The sequence below is a fragment of the Tupaia chinensis genome, unplaced genomic scaffold, assembly GCF_000334495.1.
Source record: "Tupaia chinensis unplaced genomic scaffold, TupChi_1.0 Scaffold000161_1, whole genome shotgun sequence".
In the NCBI taxonomy this organism is placed as follows: domain Eukaryota; kingdom Metazoa; phylum Chordata; class Mammalia; order Scandentia; family Tupaiidae; genus Tupaia; species Tupaia belangeri.
Genome location: NW_006159632.1, coordinates 865,790 through 881,300, shown reverse-complemented (window position 1 = coordinate 881,300; position 15,511 = coordinate 865,790). Strand labels below are relative to the sequence as shown.

General features: G+C 57.1%; 1 protein-coding gene across 1 annotated transcript in view; it reads left to right on the top strand.

Moving 5' to 3' along the window:
* Positions 1–15,511, top strand: part of RYR2 (ryanodine receptor 2) — a gene marked incomplete in the record, with an annotated part of 234,621 nt that overhangs the window by 116,732 nt on the left and 102,378 nt on the right. The window contains 7 exon segments of the mRNA XM_027770831.1: positions 1,277–1,354; positions 2,560–2,635; positions 5,054–5,177; positions 5,769–5,884; positions 7,560–7,624; positions 9,349–9,470; positions 14,934–14,983. Coding sequence (XP_027626632.1) covers positions 1,277–1,354; positions 2,560–2,635; positions 5,054–5,177; positions 5,769–5,884; positions 7,560–7,624; positions 9,349–9,470; positions 14,934–14,983 — 631 coding nt within the window.

Sequence of the window (15,511 nt, the reverse complement as noted above, 5' to 3'; positions counted from 1 at the left end):
CTGTCTGTCCTCTCTCTGTCTGTCCTCTCTCTGTCTGTCCTCTCTCTGTCTGTCCTCTCTCTGTCTGTCTCTCTCTGTCTGTCCTCTGTCTGTCTTCTCTCTGTCTCTGTCTGTCTCTCTCTGTCTTCTCTCTGTCTGTCTCCCTCTGTCTCTCTCTCTGTCTCTCTCTCTGTCTGTCCTCTCTGTCTGTCTCTCTCTCTCTGTCTCTCTCTGTCTGTCCTCTCTCTGTCTTTTCTCTGTCTGTCTCTCTCTGTCTGTCTCCCTCTGTCTCTCTCTCTGTCTCTCTCTCTCTGTCTGTCATCTCTCTGTCTGTCCTCTGTCTGTCCTCTCTTTGTCTCTCTCTGTCTGTCTCTCTCTGTCTGTCCTCTCTCTCTGTCTGTCCTCTCTCTGTCTGTCTCTCTCTGTCTGTCCTCTCTCTGTCTGTCTCTGTCTGTCCTCTCACTGTCTGTCCTCCTCTCTCTGGCCAGCACATGTATGTGCTCTACTGCAGAACCCCCTCTCCCACCAAAAAAGGCAAAATTTAGGAATTACGAAAGTCTTCTGGTCATTTGGTCATTGAGGTTCTTTTTTTTTTTTTTGTAAACCATAGAATACTCTATGATTTAGTTTTTTATTTATTTATTTATTTTTTTTATTTATTTTTTTTTTTAGAGAGGTTTTGCTATAGGGTGCATGCAGTTACAGAGAGACAGAATCAGAAAGCGAGAAATTACCCCCCCACCCACTGGGGGATGGCCATGCCACAATCCCTTCTTCTTCATTCTCCTCTTGGGATCCTGGGCACACACGCACACACTCCCGGGGTGAGTTTCAAGCCATATCCAGGACTTGAACCATGGCTGACTATGCGGAGTCCAGTGACGTAGCCATTAGGCCACCTGCTGGTCCCACTCTATGATATACTTTCATAATTTAAAAACCGTCTGTATTATACTTGACATTTGGGCCATAAAGGCACTCACTGGTACCCACCTCCCTGGTGCCTCCGTCAGAGAGGGCGCCTCGCAGTGGCCGATGCCAGCTGCGACAGGCCACCTGTGCTCTTGTGTAAAGCAGCATTTGGGATTCTGGATTTGCTGCACAGTCTTGTAACTCTGATCGATGACTTTTGTTGTATGTGTTTATTCAATTAAAAATACTTACCAGCCACTTAGTGCAATTCAACTTCTGAGTGTGTTTGCAAGACCACGCGTCGGTGCCAGCTGAGGAAGCTCCCTGTCTGTCACTTCGGTCTCTCCAGGAGTTTTAATGAGCTGTTGTCTCCATGGGGATCTAGGTTTCCATGGACGCCGCCCATGGCTACAGCCCGCGGGCCCTCGACATGAGCAACGTGACGCTGTCCAGAGACCTGCACGTGAGTGCCCAGGCTGGGCCTAGGGTGGGCGTGTAGGAGGTGTACAGGCCACGTGGACTGAGTGTGGAGACAGAACGGGCCGTGGGTCTTGGCGGCTATGTGGCTGCTACTGCTGTGGACATCCGTACAGCTGCCGGGGAAGTCCTAGAGACGCCGGCACGTTTCTGCCGTTGAAAGTCCTCACCCCCTTCAGCGGCGTGAGGGATGCCGCCCATCAGGGTCCCGGCCTTGCTCCTGCAGACGTGCGCTGTATGCTGTCTGCCCGGGTCACGGGCACTTTCGGCTCTCTCACACCCTGTGTCACTGAGGAGCGTGCTTCGACATGGCAGACTTGAAGGGAAGATGGAATTCGGTGCCGGAGAACACAGCCCGACCCGTGGGGCAGTCACCACAGTCACTGTGGCGGCCTTGTCTCGCTCCAGGAGAGAGGGCGTATGGACGTGAGGGCTGTGAGCCGAGCCGCCCTGCGGTCTCACTGCATGAATCGGTTTAAATGGCGTAGTCCCAACCGGTGGCGCAGGCTGCCAGGACGCCATGCTCTGCAGGCTGGGACCATGTGGGAGACCCAGGTTTGAATCCTGGTTCATCCTAAAGGCAAGGGTGGGGACCTAGAGCTGAGATCCCAGTGACTTGGGGAGGCCGAGCTGGAGTATACAGCGAGACCTTGTCTGCAAGATAAATGTCGTAAACCTGAAAGTCCAAAGTGAAAAGAAAGAATCCAAAATCCAAGCACTGCAGAGGTTCACGCGTCCTGTCTAAGGTCTCACGCCTGGTTTGGACAGAGACTGACCTAGAACCAGCCTCGGTCACCCCTGTACCTGGCCTGGGTTGCTCAGTGAGGTTTCTATCATCATTTCGAACTGTAGAAATTAAAGTAAGAGCCTATAAGTAAACACACACTTTGTTAAGACCACAGCTATGTTGACGTTCGTTACTGAGCTCATGGAACACGTGTCTTGGGCGTCTCAGCAAGGACTGGCCTGTCAGGTCAGCTGTCCGAGCACTGCTGTGCTGTACACCTCAGCATTCTCTGGGACGCGGGTTCCAGATCAGAGTTGTGTTTGGGTAGCTCGTAAATGTGTTCTAGCACGAATGCCCTGTGAGTTACTCAGTTAAGATGTGTTTGATGTCACACAGTGGAGAACAGTGTGGTCTTTTTAGTCACTGAGGAAGTGTAACTGGTTCCAAATGTTTTGCCCATCAAGGCTATGGCAGAGATGATGGCTGAGAACTACCACAACATATGGGCGAAGAAGAAGAAGCTGGAGCTGGAGTCCAAAGGTAATTTTTTTTTTTTTTGAGAGGTTTTTGCTATAGGGCACACGTGCTCGCTAAACAGACAGAGAGAGACAGAGAGACAGAAAGTGAGAAATCACCCCCCAGGGGGGATGGCCACGCCACAATCCCTTCTCCTCCATTCTCCTCTCGGGATCTTGGGCATGCACGCACACGCGCCTGGTGTGAGTTTAAGCCCCCGGGTCTGGAACTCAAACCGGGGTCAACTACATGGGAGTCTGGTGACATAGCCATTACGCCAACTGGTAATATTTTATTAATAATTATTACCCCCAAAGGTAATGTTTTCTAAAACCCTTCGTAAAGAACAGTCAGAGTTCAGGCCAGCCCACAGTGTGGTGGTGAAAGCCAGATCTTGGGGATAGCAGGTGGCGTGGTGGTTAAAGGTGCTGGACTCCCACATGGCCGACCACAGTTCAAGTCCTGGACCTGGTAGCTTGTTTTCTCATTTTTTCTCTCTCTCTTTCTGTCTGATCAAACCAAATAGTAATAGTAATAGTAATAGTAATAGTAATAGTAATAGTAATAATAATAATAATAAATAGAATTAAATAAAAAAATAAAATAATTATTTTAAAAAAGGCTGGATCCCACATGGCCGGCCCCGCGGTTCAAGTCTCAGACGCCATGGCTTAAGAAGCACACCGGGCAAGTGTGCGTGCAGCCCGAGACCCCGGAAGGAGGGGTGTGGAGAAGGGGCTGGCATAGCCTTTCTGTGTGGGGGAGCTTTCTCACTCTCCGTCTCTCTCTGTCTCTCTCTCCGTCTCTCTCCGTCTCTCTGTGAGTGCACATGCGTTCTGGCAAATAAAGGAAGAAAAATCCGGAAAAACATTTCTGCTTGCTTGCCCTGGCCAGTGGTCTTTGGGAATCTCATCACCGCAGTGACGTTGGTCAGCACAGGCCCCTGTGTGACCAGGCTCACAGGCTGCAGCAGGCTGTGCCGGGGCCTGGGCCCACGTGACCTGTGACGTTTCAAAGCACGAGTCGCCAGGGCTGTCCCTGTCACTAAGCAAGGCATGGCTGCATCGCTCCCTCCATCTTGCTCCCCAGAGTAACGATCAGTATCTGACCCCGAGTCGTGTGGATGACAGCAAGGTCGCCAAGCACACGTAATCCTCTCGGGCTCAGTGCAGTTAGGAGTTCAGAGACGCCGATCGGTTCACACTCGGCTAAACTAGACCCTTGACTTTCGTTTGTTCTCACGAAGCCCCCCTGAGGGGCAGCTTTGATGAGGAAGGGGCGACGCGGCTCCGTGCCCGATTGGAGGCACTTGCGTGTTCAGTAGCACCATCCCCTGACGGCTGTGCCCCACTGATGCTGCTGATGGCCTCCCTGTCATGTGTGCAGTGGCTGGTGGCTCCGTCCTGTGCCAGGTGGACCTGTGCCTCGGGGTACAACAGTGCCCTCTCCTGGCCGTGAAGTTCTGCCCAGGCCAGCTCCAGAGCGCTGCCGAGCCCCCTGCATGTTGCTGGCAGTTGCCCATGCAGGGCGAGCTCCACCCGCCACGTCTCTGTCGCCCCTGGCTCACCACCTGGACCCTGATTTTCTGGGCCAGTGCTGTTTCCCCTCATCCCAGTGGACACAGTAATGTTCTTTTTTTTTTTTTTTTTTATTTTGCTATAGGGCATGTGCGCTCGCCAGAAAGACAGAGACAGAAAGCGAGAAATCACCCCCAGGGGGGATGGCCACGCCACAATCCTTTCTCCTCCATTCTCCTCTCGGGATCTTGGGTACACACGTGCACGTGCACGTGCACTGGCCGGGTGTGAATTTAAGCCACTGGGTCTGGGACTCAAACTGCTGTCGACTATGTGGGAGTCCAGCGACATAGCCATTACTCTAACTGCTGGTCTCATAATTTTATATACTTTTAAAACTTTTAAATCTTAAAGAACAAAATGTTCCCAGTATTTTCGAGCAGGAGAGGTATGGTAGGAACATATTCGCGAGCCGTGACCTGTCCCAAGTTTGTCGGTTGGGATTCGGTCACGTTAGAGAGGCCAGCTTCTGCCCTGCACCCGCGTGTGGCTCTGTGCTGGTGAGTAATGGGCCTCCTCGGCGCTCCGTCTGGAAGGCCCCAGGAGGTCCGCGTTAGGACATTTTTTCTGCTCTCTGTGGCGCAGAAAACGAAGCCAGGCCCCGGGGACACGCTGTGTCACTTGTAAGTGGACCCAGTGGCACGTAGAGCGCCTTCCCACCCTCCTCATTTGGAATCCGAGCCCCAGGGACTGTCCCAAGTGCTGCTTGCTGCCGGCCCAGTCCCCTCTCAGAAGGCAGACCCGGGCTTTTGGCAGGTTTCCCGAGCTCCCTGCACCTTTCGGGCGCTCAGCAGACCATTAGAGGTGTGGGGTGAGCGCCCATCCGCCTGACACAGCCTGTGCTTGGTCTCGTCCGCTGTTCTAGGAGGGGGCAGCCACCCCCTGCTGGTGCCCTATGACACGCTGACCGCCAAGGAGAAAGCCAGGGATCGGGAGAAGGCTCAGGACATCCTCAAGTTTCTGCAGATCAACGGATACGCCGTGTCCCGGTAAAGCACGCCCCTGCTCACACACACTCTCCCAGGCTACCTGTCTCAGGACCAGCAGTGGCATGGTGCCCCAGGACCTGGATTCCCACGTAGCCCACTGTGGTTCAGGTCCTGGACCTGTGGCTTGAAAATCATGCTAGGCATGTGTGCGTGCATGCCCTAAATCCCAGAGGAGAAGGGACTGTGGTGTGACCACCCCCTGGGGCGGTTTCTCACTGTTGCTCTCCTTCTCTGGTGAGTGCACATGCCACACGACAAGAACATAACAGACTGTTTCAATGTCTGTGATTTAGACTGAAGACAGTGTCACGTGTAAGCCTTCGAGCTATTTCATGTATTCAAATCCACACGGCCTCCACACCAAGAGTGCCGGGTACTCTGTGTTCAGGTGACATCCCGAGCTACCCTGCTGTCTCTGCCACGGCGGCACGTCATGGCGCAGTGACAGTCGCCGAGGCCTCCGTCGCTTGCAGCTGGGGAGTTTTACATGTGACCTTCCAGTCCGTAGAGATATGTACATGACACACGCTCACTCTCTTCACCTTCGGAGTGGCTCTGTACGATGACCTCTGCTCTCCTTTGCCGGCCCAGAGGGTTCCAGGACCTGGAGCTGGACACGCCCTCGGTGGAGAAGCGCTTCGCCTACAGCCTCCTGCAGCAGCTGGTGCACTGTGTGGACGCGGCCCACCAGCACATCCTGGAGTTCGGTAGGTGCGGGGCGTGGCCCAGGCCCAGCCCATGTCCCTGACCTGTCGGCACCAGGTGTGGGCGGCATGGCTGCTCGGTCGGGTCCTGACGGCATCGGCCCGTCCTGCCGCTCCGAGCACTGAGCAGAGGTCCACCACGGACAGATGGTGCAGGGAGTGGGTGAAGTGACTCGGAGTGAGGCGCCCCCTTGCTTGCCCCCGCGATGTGCGCTGGCTTTCGGTCTCGTTTTGAAGACTATGTTGGGAGGGCCCAGACTTTTTTTTCTTTTCTCTGAGGCACTTGCTCTCGACGGAGCGAGACAGAGAAAGTGAGAAATCGCCCCCACCCCCACCCGGGGTGATGACCAAGCTACAATCCCTTCTCCTCAATTTTCCTCGGGATTTGGGACACACGTACGTGCCTGGTGTGATTTTCAAGCCGCGGGGTCTGAGAATCAAGCAGCAGTCAGCATGTGGGGGGCCAGTGCCTCAGCCACCATGCCACCTGCCGGCCTCAGGACACCACAATCAGATAGGTTTAATCTTTATGAATTCGTTGCTCTACTTATTCATGTTGGGTAAATTCAGTTTTCAAGCTAAGCAATAGATAGTGACTAATGTATAAAATAAATTAAAATTAAAAAAATTAAAAATACAAATAAACAAGAAAGCTTTGAAACTCTAGGGTTCTCTAAACCCTGAGCATCGCGAGGCCTGTGTGCAGCCTGGGCGGGGACAAGCACCCTCAGGGCCTGAGGACAGGGCTCCCTGCTCGGGGCGGCGCCCGCAAAAGGCCTGTCCACCAGCCCGGCGCCTCGCACCAAGGCTGCCTCACCCTGTGCTGGAAGCCCTCCCCGGGTGGCCGCCTCCACAGCAGGCCTGGCTTCCTGCAGCTTCTCAGTCGGTCCCTTAAATCCCGGGCTGGACCCAGGCACGTATGCTCGGCGTGGTGCACGCTCGCCCTCTCGCCCCGGTGAGCCCGCGTCCCGACTGCTGTGAGGATGTGGGCTTTTCACCATGCTCGATCTCCACCGTCAGGGAGACCGCGGGGCCGCAGCGAGCCCTGCTCAGGGTCCCGAGAACCATGTCCTCACTAGTGGCCCTGGGCTCTTTTACAGCCCTTGTTTGGAAGAACGCGTGGCCGAAGCCCTTGCTCGGTGGTACGCCCATCCAGGCTGAAACTGGAGTGGCGTTGGGGTGGCGAGGGGCCTCGCACGTTGTGAGGTGTCTCACTTCAGCCGACGGTGCAAGTGGGGAAGCCCTCCCCATGTTACCCTGATGCCCAAACCACTCCAGCAGCCCTGACGGGGGTCAGCGCAAAGGCCCTCCCCGGCCCTGCACAGCCCCCGCAGCGGCCCAGCCCACCACAGACGCTCTCCCGGGCACGCAGTTTACCTCGGGTGCAGGGAGGGTCCGACCCACCACGCCGTCAAGAAGGGAAAAGCCTCGTGACCGTCTCGACAGAGGGAGAAAGCAGTGAGAGTCCAGCATCGCTTTATGATAAAAAGCACAACAGCTTGGGCGGGGCGGGGCGTGCGCAGCGCGGAAGGCCTGATGCAAGCACGGCCCGGGGCTGAGGTCAGCCTCCACGCCGTGCTCCCCGCGGTCCGCTCGTGGCTCGCTCCGGCTTTGCCCTCGGTGGCCTGCTGTGTCCGAGTGCAGCGTGCATGCCTAACCCTCTCGTCCTTGTCCACAGATGGCGGCGGCAGGGGCCAAGGAGGGCATTTCCCCCACGAGCAGGAGGTCAAGTTCTTCGCCAAGGTGCAGTGCGTGGGCTGCAGCCCGCCGAGGTCTATGTGCAGACGTGCTCTCAGGGCCTTGCACATGCAAGGGTCCATGGGCATCGCGTGCACGGGGGTCGTGTGCGGGATCACGCGTGCGCGGGGGTCGTGTGCGGGATCACGCGTGTGCTTGGCCGCCCTGCCTCACTCTGCCCTCCCTACCTGTTCCTGAGACACGAGGTTCCGGGTGAGGTCTAGTTTGAAGTTCTAATTTCTTGGCTTTACCACATGACACAAAAGAAAAAGTCTATTCCCTAATGTTGGAATACGATACAGTACATTGTTAGGTGAACGCATCTGTCCCCTGCAGGGACCCTGGGCACAGAGCCTAGATGGGGGCCTCCGTCCTGTCTGTGCAGACAAGGAGGCTGACCCCAGGGTGCAGTCAGGGTCCACGCACAGGCACCCCCAGTTGCCCTTCATGCACCAAGGACTCGCTGTGTCCCTGGAACAGCCGGCACTTCCCGAGGGAGGAGTTGGAGGTCGCGGGGTCGCGGGCTGAACTCGTCCGCGCTCTGCTCGCTGCTGTCCGGTCAGGCGGGCGTGAGACTGCAGACCGGCCGCTGTCCTGAAGCCCCAGTCCATGGGAGGCTTCCTGTTCAAGTACCTCACAGTTCACCTGAAGACCTAAGAATTACTTTCAGTTTCCGTTCAGAGTTTAAGTGGATTTTAAAAAGTTCACGGGAAAATGAAATTAAAGCACAAGTTTATTTTGGTGCAAAAATAATTTTGACATCTGTGCAGTTTCATTTTCATTTGCCAGGGAGTTTTCGAAGACTGCACGTACGTGGCTGCACCACACCGCCCGGCAAGAGAGGGGCTGTGTCTGGACAGACTCGGGTTGCCGTGGCAGTGCCCGCTGTCATCCATGTTTATTTATTCAATCAACACACATTTCACTAGTGCTGGCTCTGGCCCACAGGGCCCTGCACACAGGGTCGGGGGACAGGGCAGCCCAGCAGCAGGTGCAGAGCCCCAGAAGGGGTGATGGTGGCCACACCCAGGAGGGTTCTGGCCCTTGTGCCCCGAGGAGTTCTGAGGGACAGAGACTGCAGTGCAGAATGCCACCATGGAACACCAAGGCCACCACACCACAGGGCAGAGGACATGGTCCTGTGGGGACGCTAGCAGAGGCTCGCTGGCTAGGTCTGAGCAGGGTCTGCAGGGGTGCAGCAGAGAGCATGTCAGACCACGGGAGGCAGGTCAAGGCTGCGCGTCTGGACGGGCAGAGTGAGAAGGGCCTGGCCAGGTCGCAGGGAGCTGCATGCATGGGGGCGGGGGTGGAGAAAGGCCAGGCACACAGAGCGCTGTGTCGGTGAGTGCGCAAGTGAGTGGGCGCACCCCGGGCGGTCGCTCGCACTCTGCCCCCTGAGCAGGGACGAGGCGCCTTCCATCTGAAGGGTCAGTGCCTCGATGACACGCCCGTCGTGGGCCCTGCTGGTGAGCGCAGTGCTGCGAGGAGTACCGAGACTTCCATTTCGAGGCGACGTTGGAGACAGTCCAAGCAGTTGACAGTTTGCTCTGTTCCCCATAGTCAGACCACCGCATCCTGCCACCCCAGCCTAGTGCAGGGACCTGGGACAGCAGGGTGAGGGCCGTTGTGGACGGGGCCTGGCGCGCGTGGACGGAGCTCCGTGGATCCCGTGCTGGCCCTGCCACACCCCAGAGCCCCATGGAGACCCGTATTCCTCTCCTTCCTTTCAGGTCGTTCTTCCGCTGATTGATCAGTATTTCAAGAACCACCGCCTGTACTTCCTGTCCGCTGCGAGCCGCCCCCTCTGCTCCGGGGGACACGCATCCAATAAGGAGAAGGAGATGGTGACCAGGTACAGGCCACAGGGACCACGTCGCGTGCTCCGTGTGGGCGTGCGGGAACCTGAGGGTGTTGAGGGTGCCTGCGCAGGGACCCGTCCCGTGCTCTGTGGACCAGACGATAGCCCCGGGGAGGGTGGCCCCTGTGAGTCTGTGTGGGCAGAGTGAGGGTGAGGCCTAGACATTCCCAGCATGACCTTCAGCCCCCGCCCGTGTGCGGGTCACGGCCACGGCACCTCCTAAGCGTGCCGGTGACGCCGTCAGCACCTGCCGGCCCTTCACCATTGCTGGGCCCTTTGTGTGTCAGGAAGGCAGGGTCACGCGGACCCAGGTTTACTGTGAATTTTCACTCGTGGTGACAAGTCCTGGGAGAAGAGGGAGCAGAAATGGGTGGTCTCTGCAGGTCAGCTGGTGTCCTAGCCGCTGTCGTGCCCCATCCAAACCAAGTGCCTCTAGACGTGTGATTCCACCGGGATGTCACGAGAAGCGCAGTCAGGGAGACGGGAACACGCACCAGGCCGGGCTGCTCCCCTCTCCTGCTCACACGGCCTTCGTCAGCCGCCCACCCTCCCAGAGGGTCTCACCCACACGGGGTACGCATGTGCGCCTGGGCACGCGATGCTGTTAGGGCTCCATAAAGCCGAGAACTCAGGGCCGCCCAGCCCAAACCGAGCGTTTCCCCGACTCTGCACCCCTCGGGGTGAGCCAGGGCACCAGGGTTGAGGTGGGGCCTAGAGCGTCCCAGCCGGCTTGTCCCTGATGACGCTGCACCAGAGGGTTTCAGTGAACCGTCTTCAGTTGCCCTTCACTGCGTGAAAGCGGGTTGGGAACTTCACCTCTCCTGGCAGCGTTTCCCCACAGGGAGCTCATGCCATTCGGAAGAGGAGGGAGCTGCTTCCTGGAGGTGACTGGCTTTGCGGATGCTTTAGGGCGAGTCACGTGGTGCTTAGCCGCGCAGAGAGTCACAGGAGGTGACCAAATACTGATAAGGGAATTACGGCTCAGGTCCACGAAAATGCCACGGAGCCCCTGACACCGTGCTGGGTATGGATAGCCAGTAGTGTGGGCAATGACCATGATAAGACGTAAATATAGGTTCCGTTAGTATTAACAAAATTTAAAAAATCCCTACTTTTGTTTGTTAAAAAAAACACTGATAGGGAATAAATTTAATTTCTATAGTTGTTCCCTTCAGATAGCTGGGCATTTTTTTTTTTTTTTTACTATTTTTTTTGGAGAGGTTTTTTGCTATAGGGCATGTGCGCTCGCCAGACAGAAAGAGAGACAGAGAGACAGAAAGCGAGAAATCACCCCCCAGGGGGGATGGTCACGCCGCAATCCCTTCTCCTCCATTCTCCTCTCGGGATCTTGGGCACGCACGCACATGCGCCCGGCGTGAGATTTAAGCCACCGGGTCCGGGACGTGAACCGCGGCCGACTACGTGGGAGTCCAGCGACATAGCCATTACACTAACTGCTGGTTCCCTTTTTTTTTTTTTTTTTTTTACTATTTTCATGTATTTTTCTAAATTTTTAAAATGAGAGAGTGGGGCGTGGTGATAGGTGGCCAGACTTCCACATGGTAGACTGCATGGCTTGCATCCCGAACTCAGGGGCTTGAAAAGCATGCCAGGGGCACCAGCAGATGGCGGAAGGGTTACATTGCTGGACTCCCACATGTCGACTGTGGTTCAAGTCCTGAACTCAACGACTTACAAAAGACTCACATCGGGCGCGTGTGCGTGCATGCCCAAGATCCTGAGAAGAGAATGGAGGAGAAGGGATTGTGGCATGGCCATCCCCTTGGGGAGTGATTTCTTGCTTTCTGTCTCTCTGTCTCTCTGTCTCTCTCTCTCTGGTGAGTACACATGCCCTATTGCAAAAACCTCTCCTAAAGACCCCCACAAACATGCCAGGTACACATGCATGTGTCTGGAACCCCGACAGGAGGGGAGGGGGAGAGGGCTGTGGTGCATCCGTCCTCTGGAGGTGCCACCTCCCTCTCCGCTCTCTGGTGAGCACAGGGGCCCTCTGGCAAGAAGTCAACACAAAGAAGAACAAGTGCTAGTTTTGTAATCACGCTGGTCACGTCTTTAACCCACTAGCGGCACCTCGCAGTCACAGAAACAGCCCGATTTGTTGACATGAAGTGGAATCACTGGAACTCGTAAGCGTCAGGTTGCGGTCACTGGGGCTGATGTCCCAGCTTCCGTGAGATGGGTAGAAGGAGGGTAAAGGCGGGCAGGTCTGTGGGACAAGCTGACAGAGGAGCGGCCCTTCGCACGCGGCCCGGGCCACGGTGCTGCTTCGCATGTCTGGGTGTGGGCTCCGAGTCCGTGAGCCCCCGGGGGTGGGGCTCTGGCCTGCACAGCCAGCGCCGTTCCAGGCGGGTCTGGAGCAGCTGTGGCCGAGTCTGAGGTGGGGTCATCCGTGGCTGTCGAAGACATCAGGAGTGAAGTGTGGGGTTGGTGATTTAGGGGTGGTCACACGGGTGGTGACCGACGTCAGTCGCCAGGGAAGGCTCCATCGCTTCTTCCTGTGGAACAGAGAACAGAGGCACGGGGAGGGAGGGAGATGAGACAGAGACAGGAGAGATACAGGAGTGAGACAGAGACAGGACAGAGACAGGGGAGATACAGGAGTGAGAGATAGGACAGAGATAAGAGACAGAACAGGGATAGCACAGAGACAGGACAGAGATAAGAGACAGAACAGAAACAGGACAGAGATTGGACAGAGACAGGAGAGAGAGAAGATAGAGACTGGAGAGAGACAGAACAGAGGTGAGAGAGACAGAGATAGGACAGAGACAGGAAAGAGACAGAACAGAGATAGGAGAGACAGGACAGAGGTAGGACAGAAACAGGACAGAGGTAAGAGAGAGACAGAGACAGGACAGAGAGAGGAGAGAAAAAGAACAGAGACAGGACAGAGTGTGCTGACAGGGTCTTACCACGTTGTGACCCTGCACCCTGCCTCCCAGTCAGTGTAGGCAGCAGGCGTGTCCCACCACCGTGGGTCTTTGTGTGACTTTTAAATTATTATTATTATTATTATTATCATCATCATTATTAGCTTGCCAGCAGCGGGAGACCAGTGACGCTCTCCAAGCAGGACAGGGACCAGATGGCCTGGACAGTGGGTGTGGGGCTGCTCAGGGCAGGCACCCTGAGAGGCCGTGTGGGTCGGGGGGCCGTGGCGGCCCCTGAGCCTCTGAGCGGAGGACGGTGCTGCCCACTGCCTGCCCAGTGTCACTGGGGTGCCCACCACGGGCAGGGCGAGGGGGTGGCCACGGCCCAGCCCCCATCGCGGGGTGCACGCCTGTACACGCCAGCTGACTGCACGGGGAGCTGCGGCGAGTGTCCGCGCAACCTCTCATGGTGCTGGGACACCGGGAGCTGTCATGGCGGATGGGACACGTGGGGAGAGGACCTTGCCGACATTGGCCACGAGCTGCCCAGCCAGTGGACAGAGGAGCGGATGTGGTGCTCGGTGCACGTCTGGGGGTGGAGCTGCTGGGCGGCTCACAAGGCCGCGGACCTCAGGGAGACCTCGTTCCCGGAGGCATAGACTGGGCCGGTATGCCCGACCTGTGAGGGCTGGCGGGGTTCTGGCCAGACACTGCAGACGGCGGGACTGCGGGGTGCTCGTGGAGGCAGGCGGCGGCACCGCGAAGCTGGGGTCATCCGGGCGGGGGTGGGAGCTGTCTGGATCCCACACCTGGAGGCTCCACAGCAGGTCCTCGAGGAACAGGGGACGAGTCATCAGAGGGCACAGTGCCGTTTCCCGAGGCAGCCCAAGAGCCCAGGACGTGGGGGAATGAGCCGGGAAGGCCATGAGGAGGCGTCGGAACTGCGAGCATGGACCGGCTGGGCCTGTGACCGGCCAGCATGGAGACCACCGGTGCCATTCCATCATAGCAGGACGCTGCGTTCCGGATGGGGACTTGATGCTGGCCTCGCACACCTGACATCATGGAGGACCCCCGGCTCCCGGGGAGACAGCGGCAGGACACGGGTCCAGAGTGCACAGCCCTCAACGTGACTGCTCGCCTCAGGAGGTGGCCTCATTGGGCCAGGTGCCCGCCAGGAGGCTGGTGGACGTGCCGGCGGGGGCTGCTCTCGTCCATGGTCCTGCAAACGCGGCATAGCTGCATGGTGCAGGCCAGGCCGCAGGCTGGATGGTAGCCACTGTCGGGCTGTGACTCTCCAAGCCTCCAGACTCCAGGGCATGCACATCTGTGCCCGAGTGTCTCTGGGAAAGCACAGGTGCCCAGAAGAGTCTGTCTGCATCCGTGGGTCCACCACAGACTAAAGGGACTCCCAGGTCCCTGTGAAAGTGGCAACCCGCAGCACGGCCCTCCCGTCGCTGCCCTGCCATGGTCTGTTGTCTTCGTCTCCTTCCAGGCCTCTGCTTCTCTAACCCTGGACACAGGAGGGCCGTGGGGACACCCGGACGAGTGTGGGGCGGAGCCTGGCGAGGGCCCTCCAGCTCAGTTTGGGGGTGACTGTGCAGGGTCGAGGCCCTTGGGCACTCTGAAGGACATGGCATGGTTGAGAATAAAGTCCGGGGTTCGCAGGTGGCCCTGGGAAGGCCTGGTAGGGCGGTCGAGGAGCAGCCGGAAAGGCTCCTGGGAGTAAACACACCTGCCTGGGCTGAGGGATGTTAGGTCACCCTGTCGCAGTGACGGGCGGGGGTTCTGCAGGGAGCCAGGCAACCCCTGGATGGAGGGGCGTAGACAGACGGGGCAGGGGCAGGGCTGTCCCAGGCTGGCATGCTGATGCCGGGTGAAGGCCAACCTGGCTGGAGTCGCCCCTTGATAACCGCCGGGAAGGGCACAGCCAGGACCTGTTCAGAGCAGACGGGAAACATGCCTGTCCTCGTGAGCACGTGCCCTCGGTGGCCACAGCTGTGCTGCTTGTTCTGGGCGGTCCCAGTTCACACTGTATCCACTTCACTGCGCCATACTCCCTGGATGTTACTTGTAAGGGTTCAAGTCAGGGCTTGGGAAGAAAGGCATTCGTAGGAGTAAACGTGCTGAGCCTCTGAGTCGCGTCTTCCGGAATGCCGTAGGTCTGGTGTTGAAGGACGCCCCCACCTAGAAGCCTAGGATTCCAGGGGCGCATTTGGACAGATAAAAGTCAAAATTTTTCCCTATGATTTTTTTAAGTTATATTCTCGTGGGGCTCATATAGATTGCTTTTATATTAGCTTTGCTTTCAATTTTTTTGTTTCTTTACTTATAATCTGTGCTTTTTAACCGTGTTTGTCAAAGATATGCCCTCAAAGATTTTCTTTAATGCCTTACTCCCCATTCTGCTAGATAGTGAACTCTCCCTGCGTGACATCATGTTGCTTTTCCAGCTCACATATCAGCTGTTTTATTTTTTTTCCTTCTTCTTTTATTTATTTATGTTTAATTCCCCCTGTCTTCTCTACCTTCCCTCCCCCCTCTTTTGTTTTTCTTTTGTCTTCAGCCTGTTCTGCAAACTTGGAGTTCTTGTCAGGCATAGGATCTCGCTGTTTGGTAAGGAGACCTGGCCCACGCGGGCACGGCACCTGGGCTCTCTTTGCGTTCTGCACTGCTGTGTGCTGCAGTGTTGCATGAGTGCATGTTTGCATGGCTGCATGTGCGGTCGGCACAGGCCCAGACAAGGCCCTCCAGGCCATTTCCCGGGGCGCTGCCCGGTGACGTCATAGCCCAGGGCACCCTCAGACATCCTGGGCTGTGTGACTGAAGAGCGATGGATGCGAGCAGCAAGTCCAGCCCTGTTTCATTTTGGGGGGCCTGGATCTGTGTGTGGTTTTCTCTGCTTTAGACTGTACCCGTCTGCCAGCCCTGACCTCAGGCTGCATGTCTGCCCCCAGACGCGGCCCTGGCCGTCGGGGCGGGGCCCAGGAGCGTCACAGGCAAAGCCGCTTTAAGCAGCCAGCCTGGAGTGGAGTCGGTGCCCGCTCCCGAGAATCCCTGTGGCCGGTCAGTGCTCCTGGCACCTGCCTCAGGGCCGCGGCAGGAGGGCGTGCGTCCGCGGGCCTGTGAGTCCGTGGCGGGGGG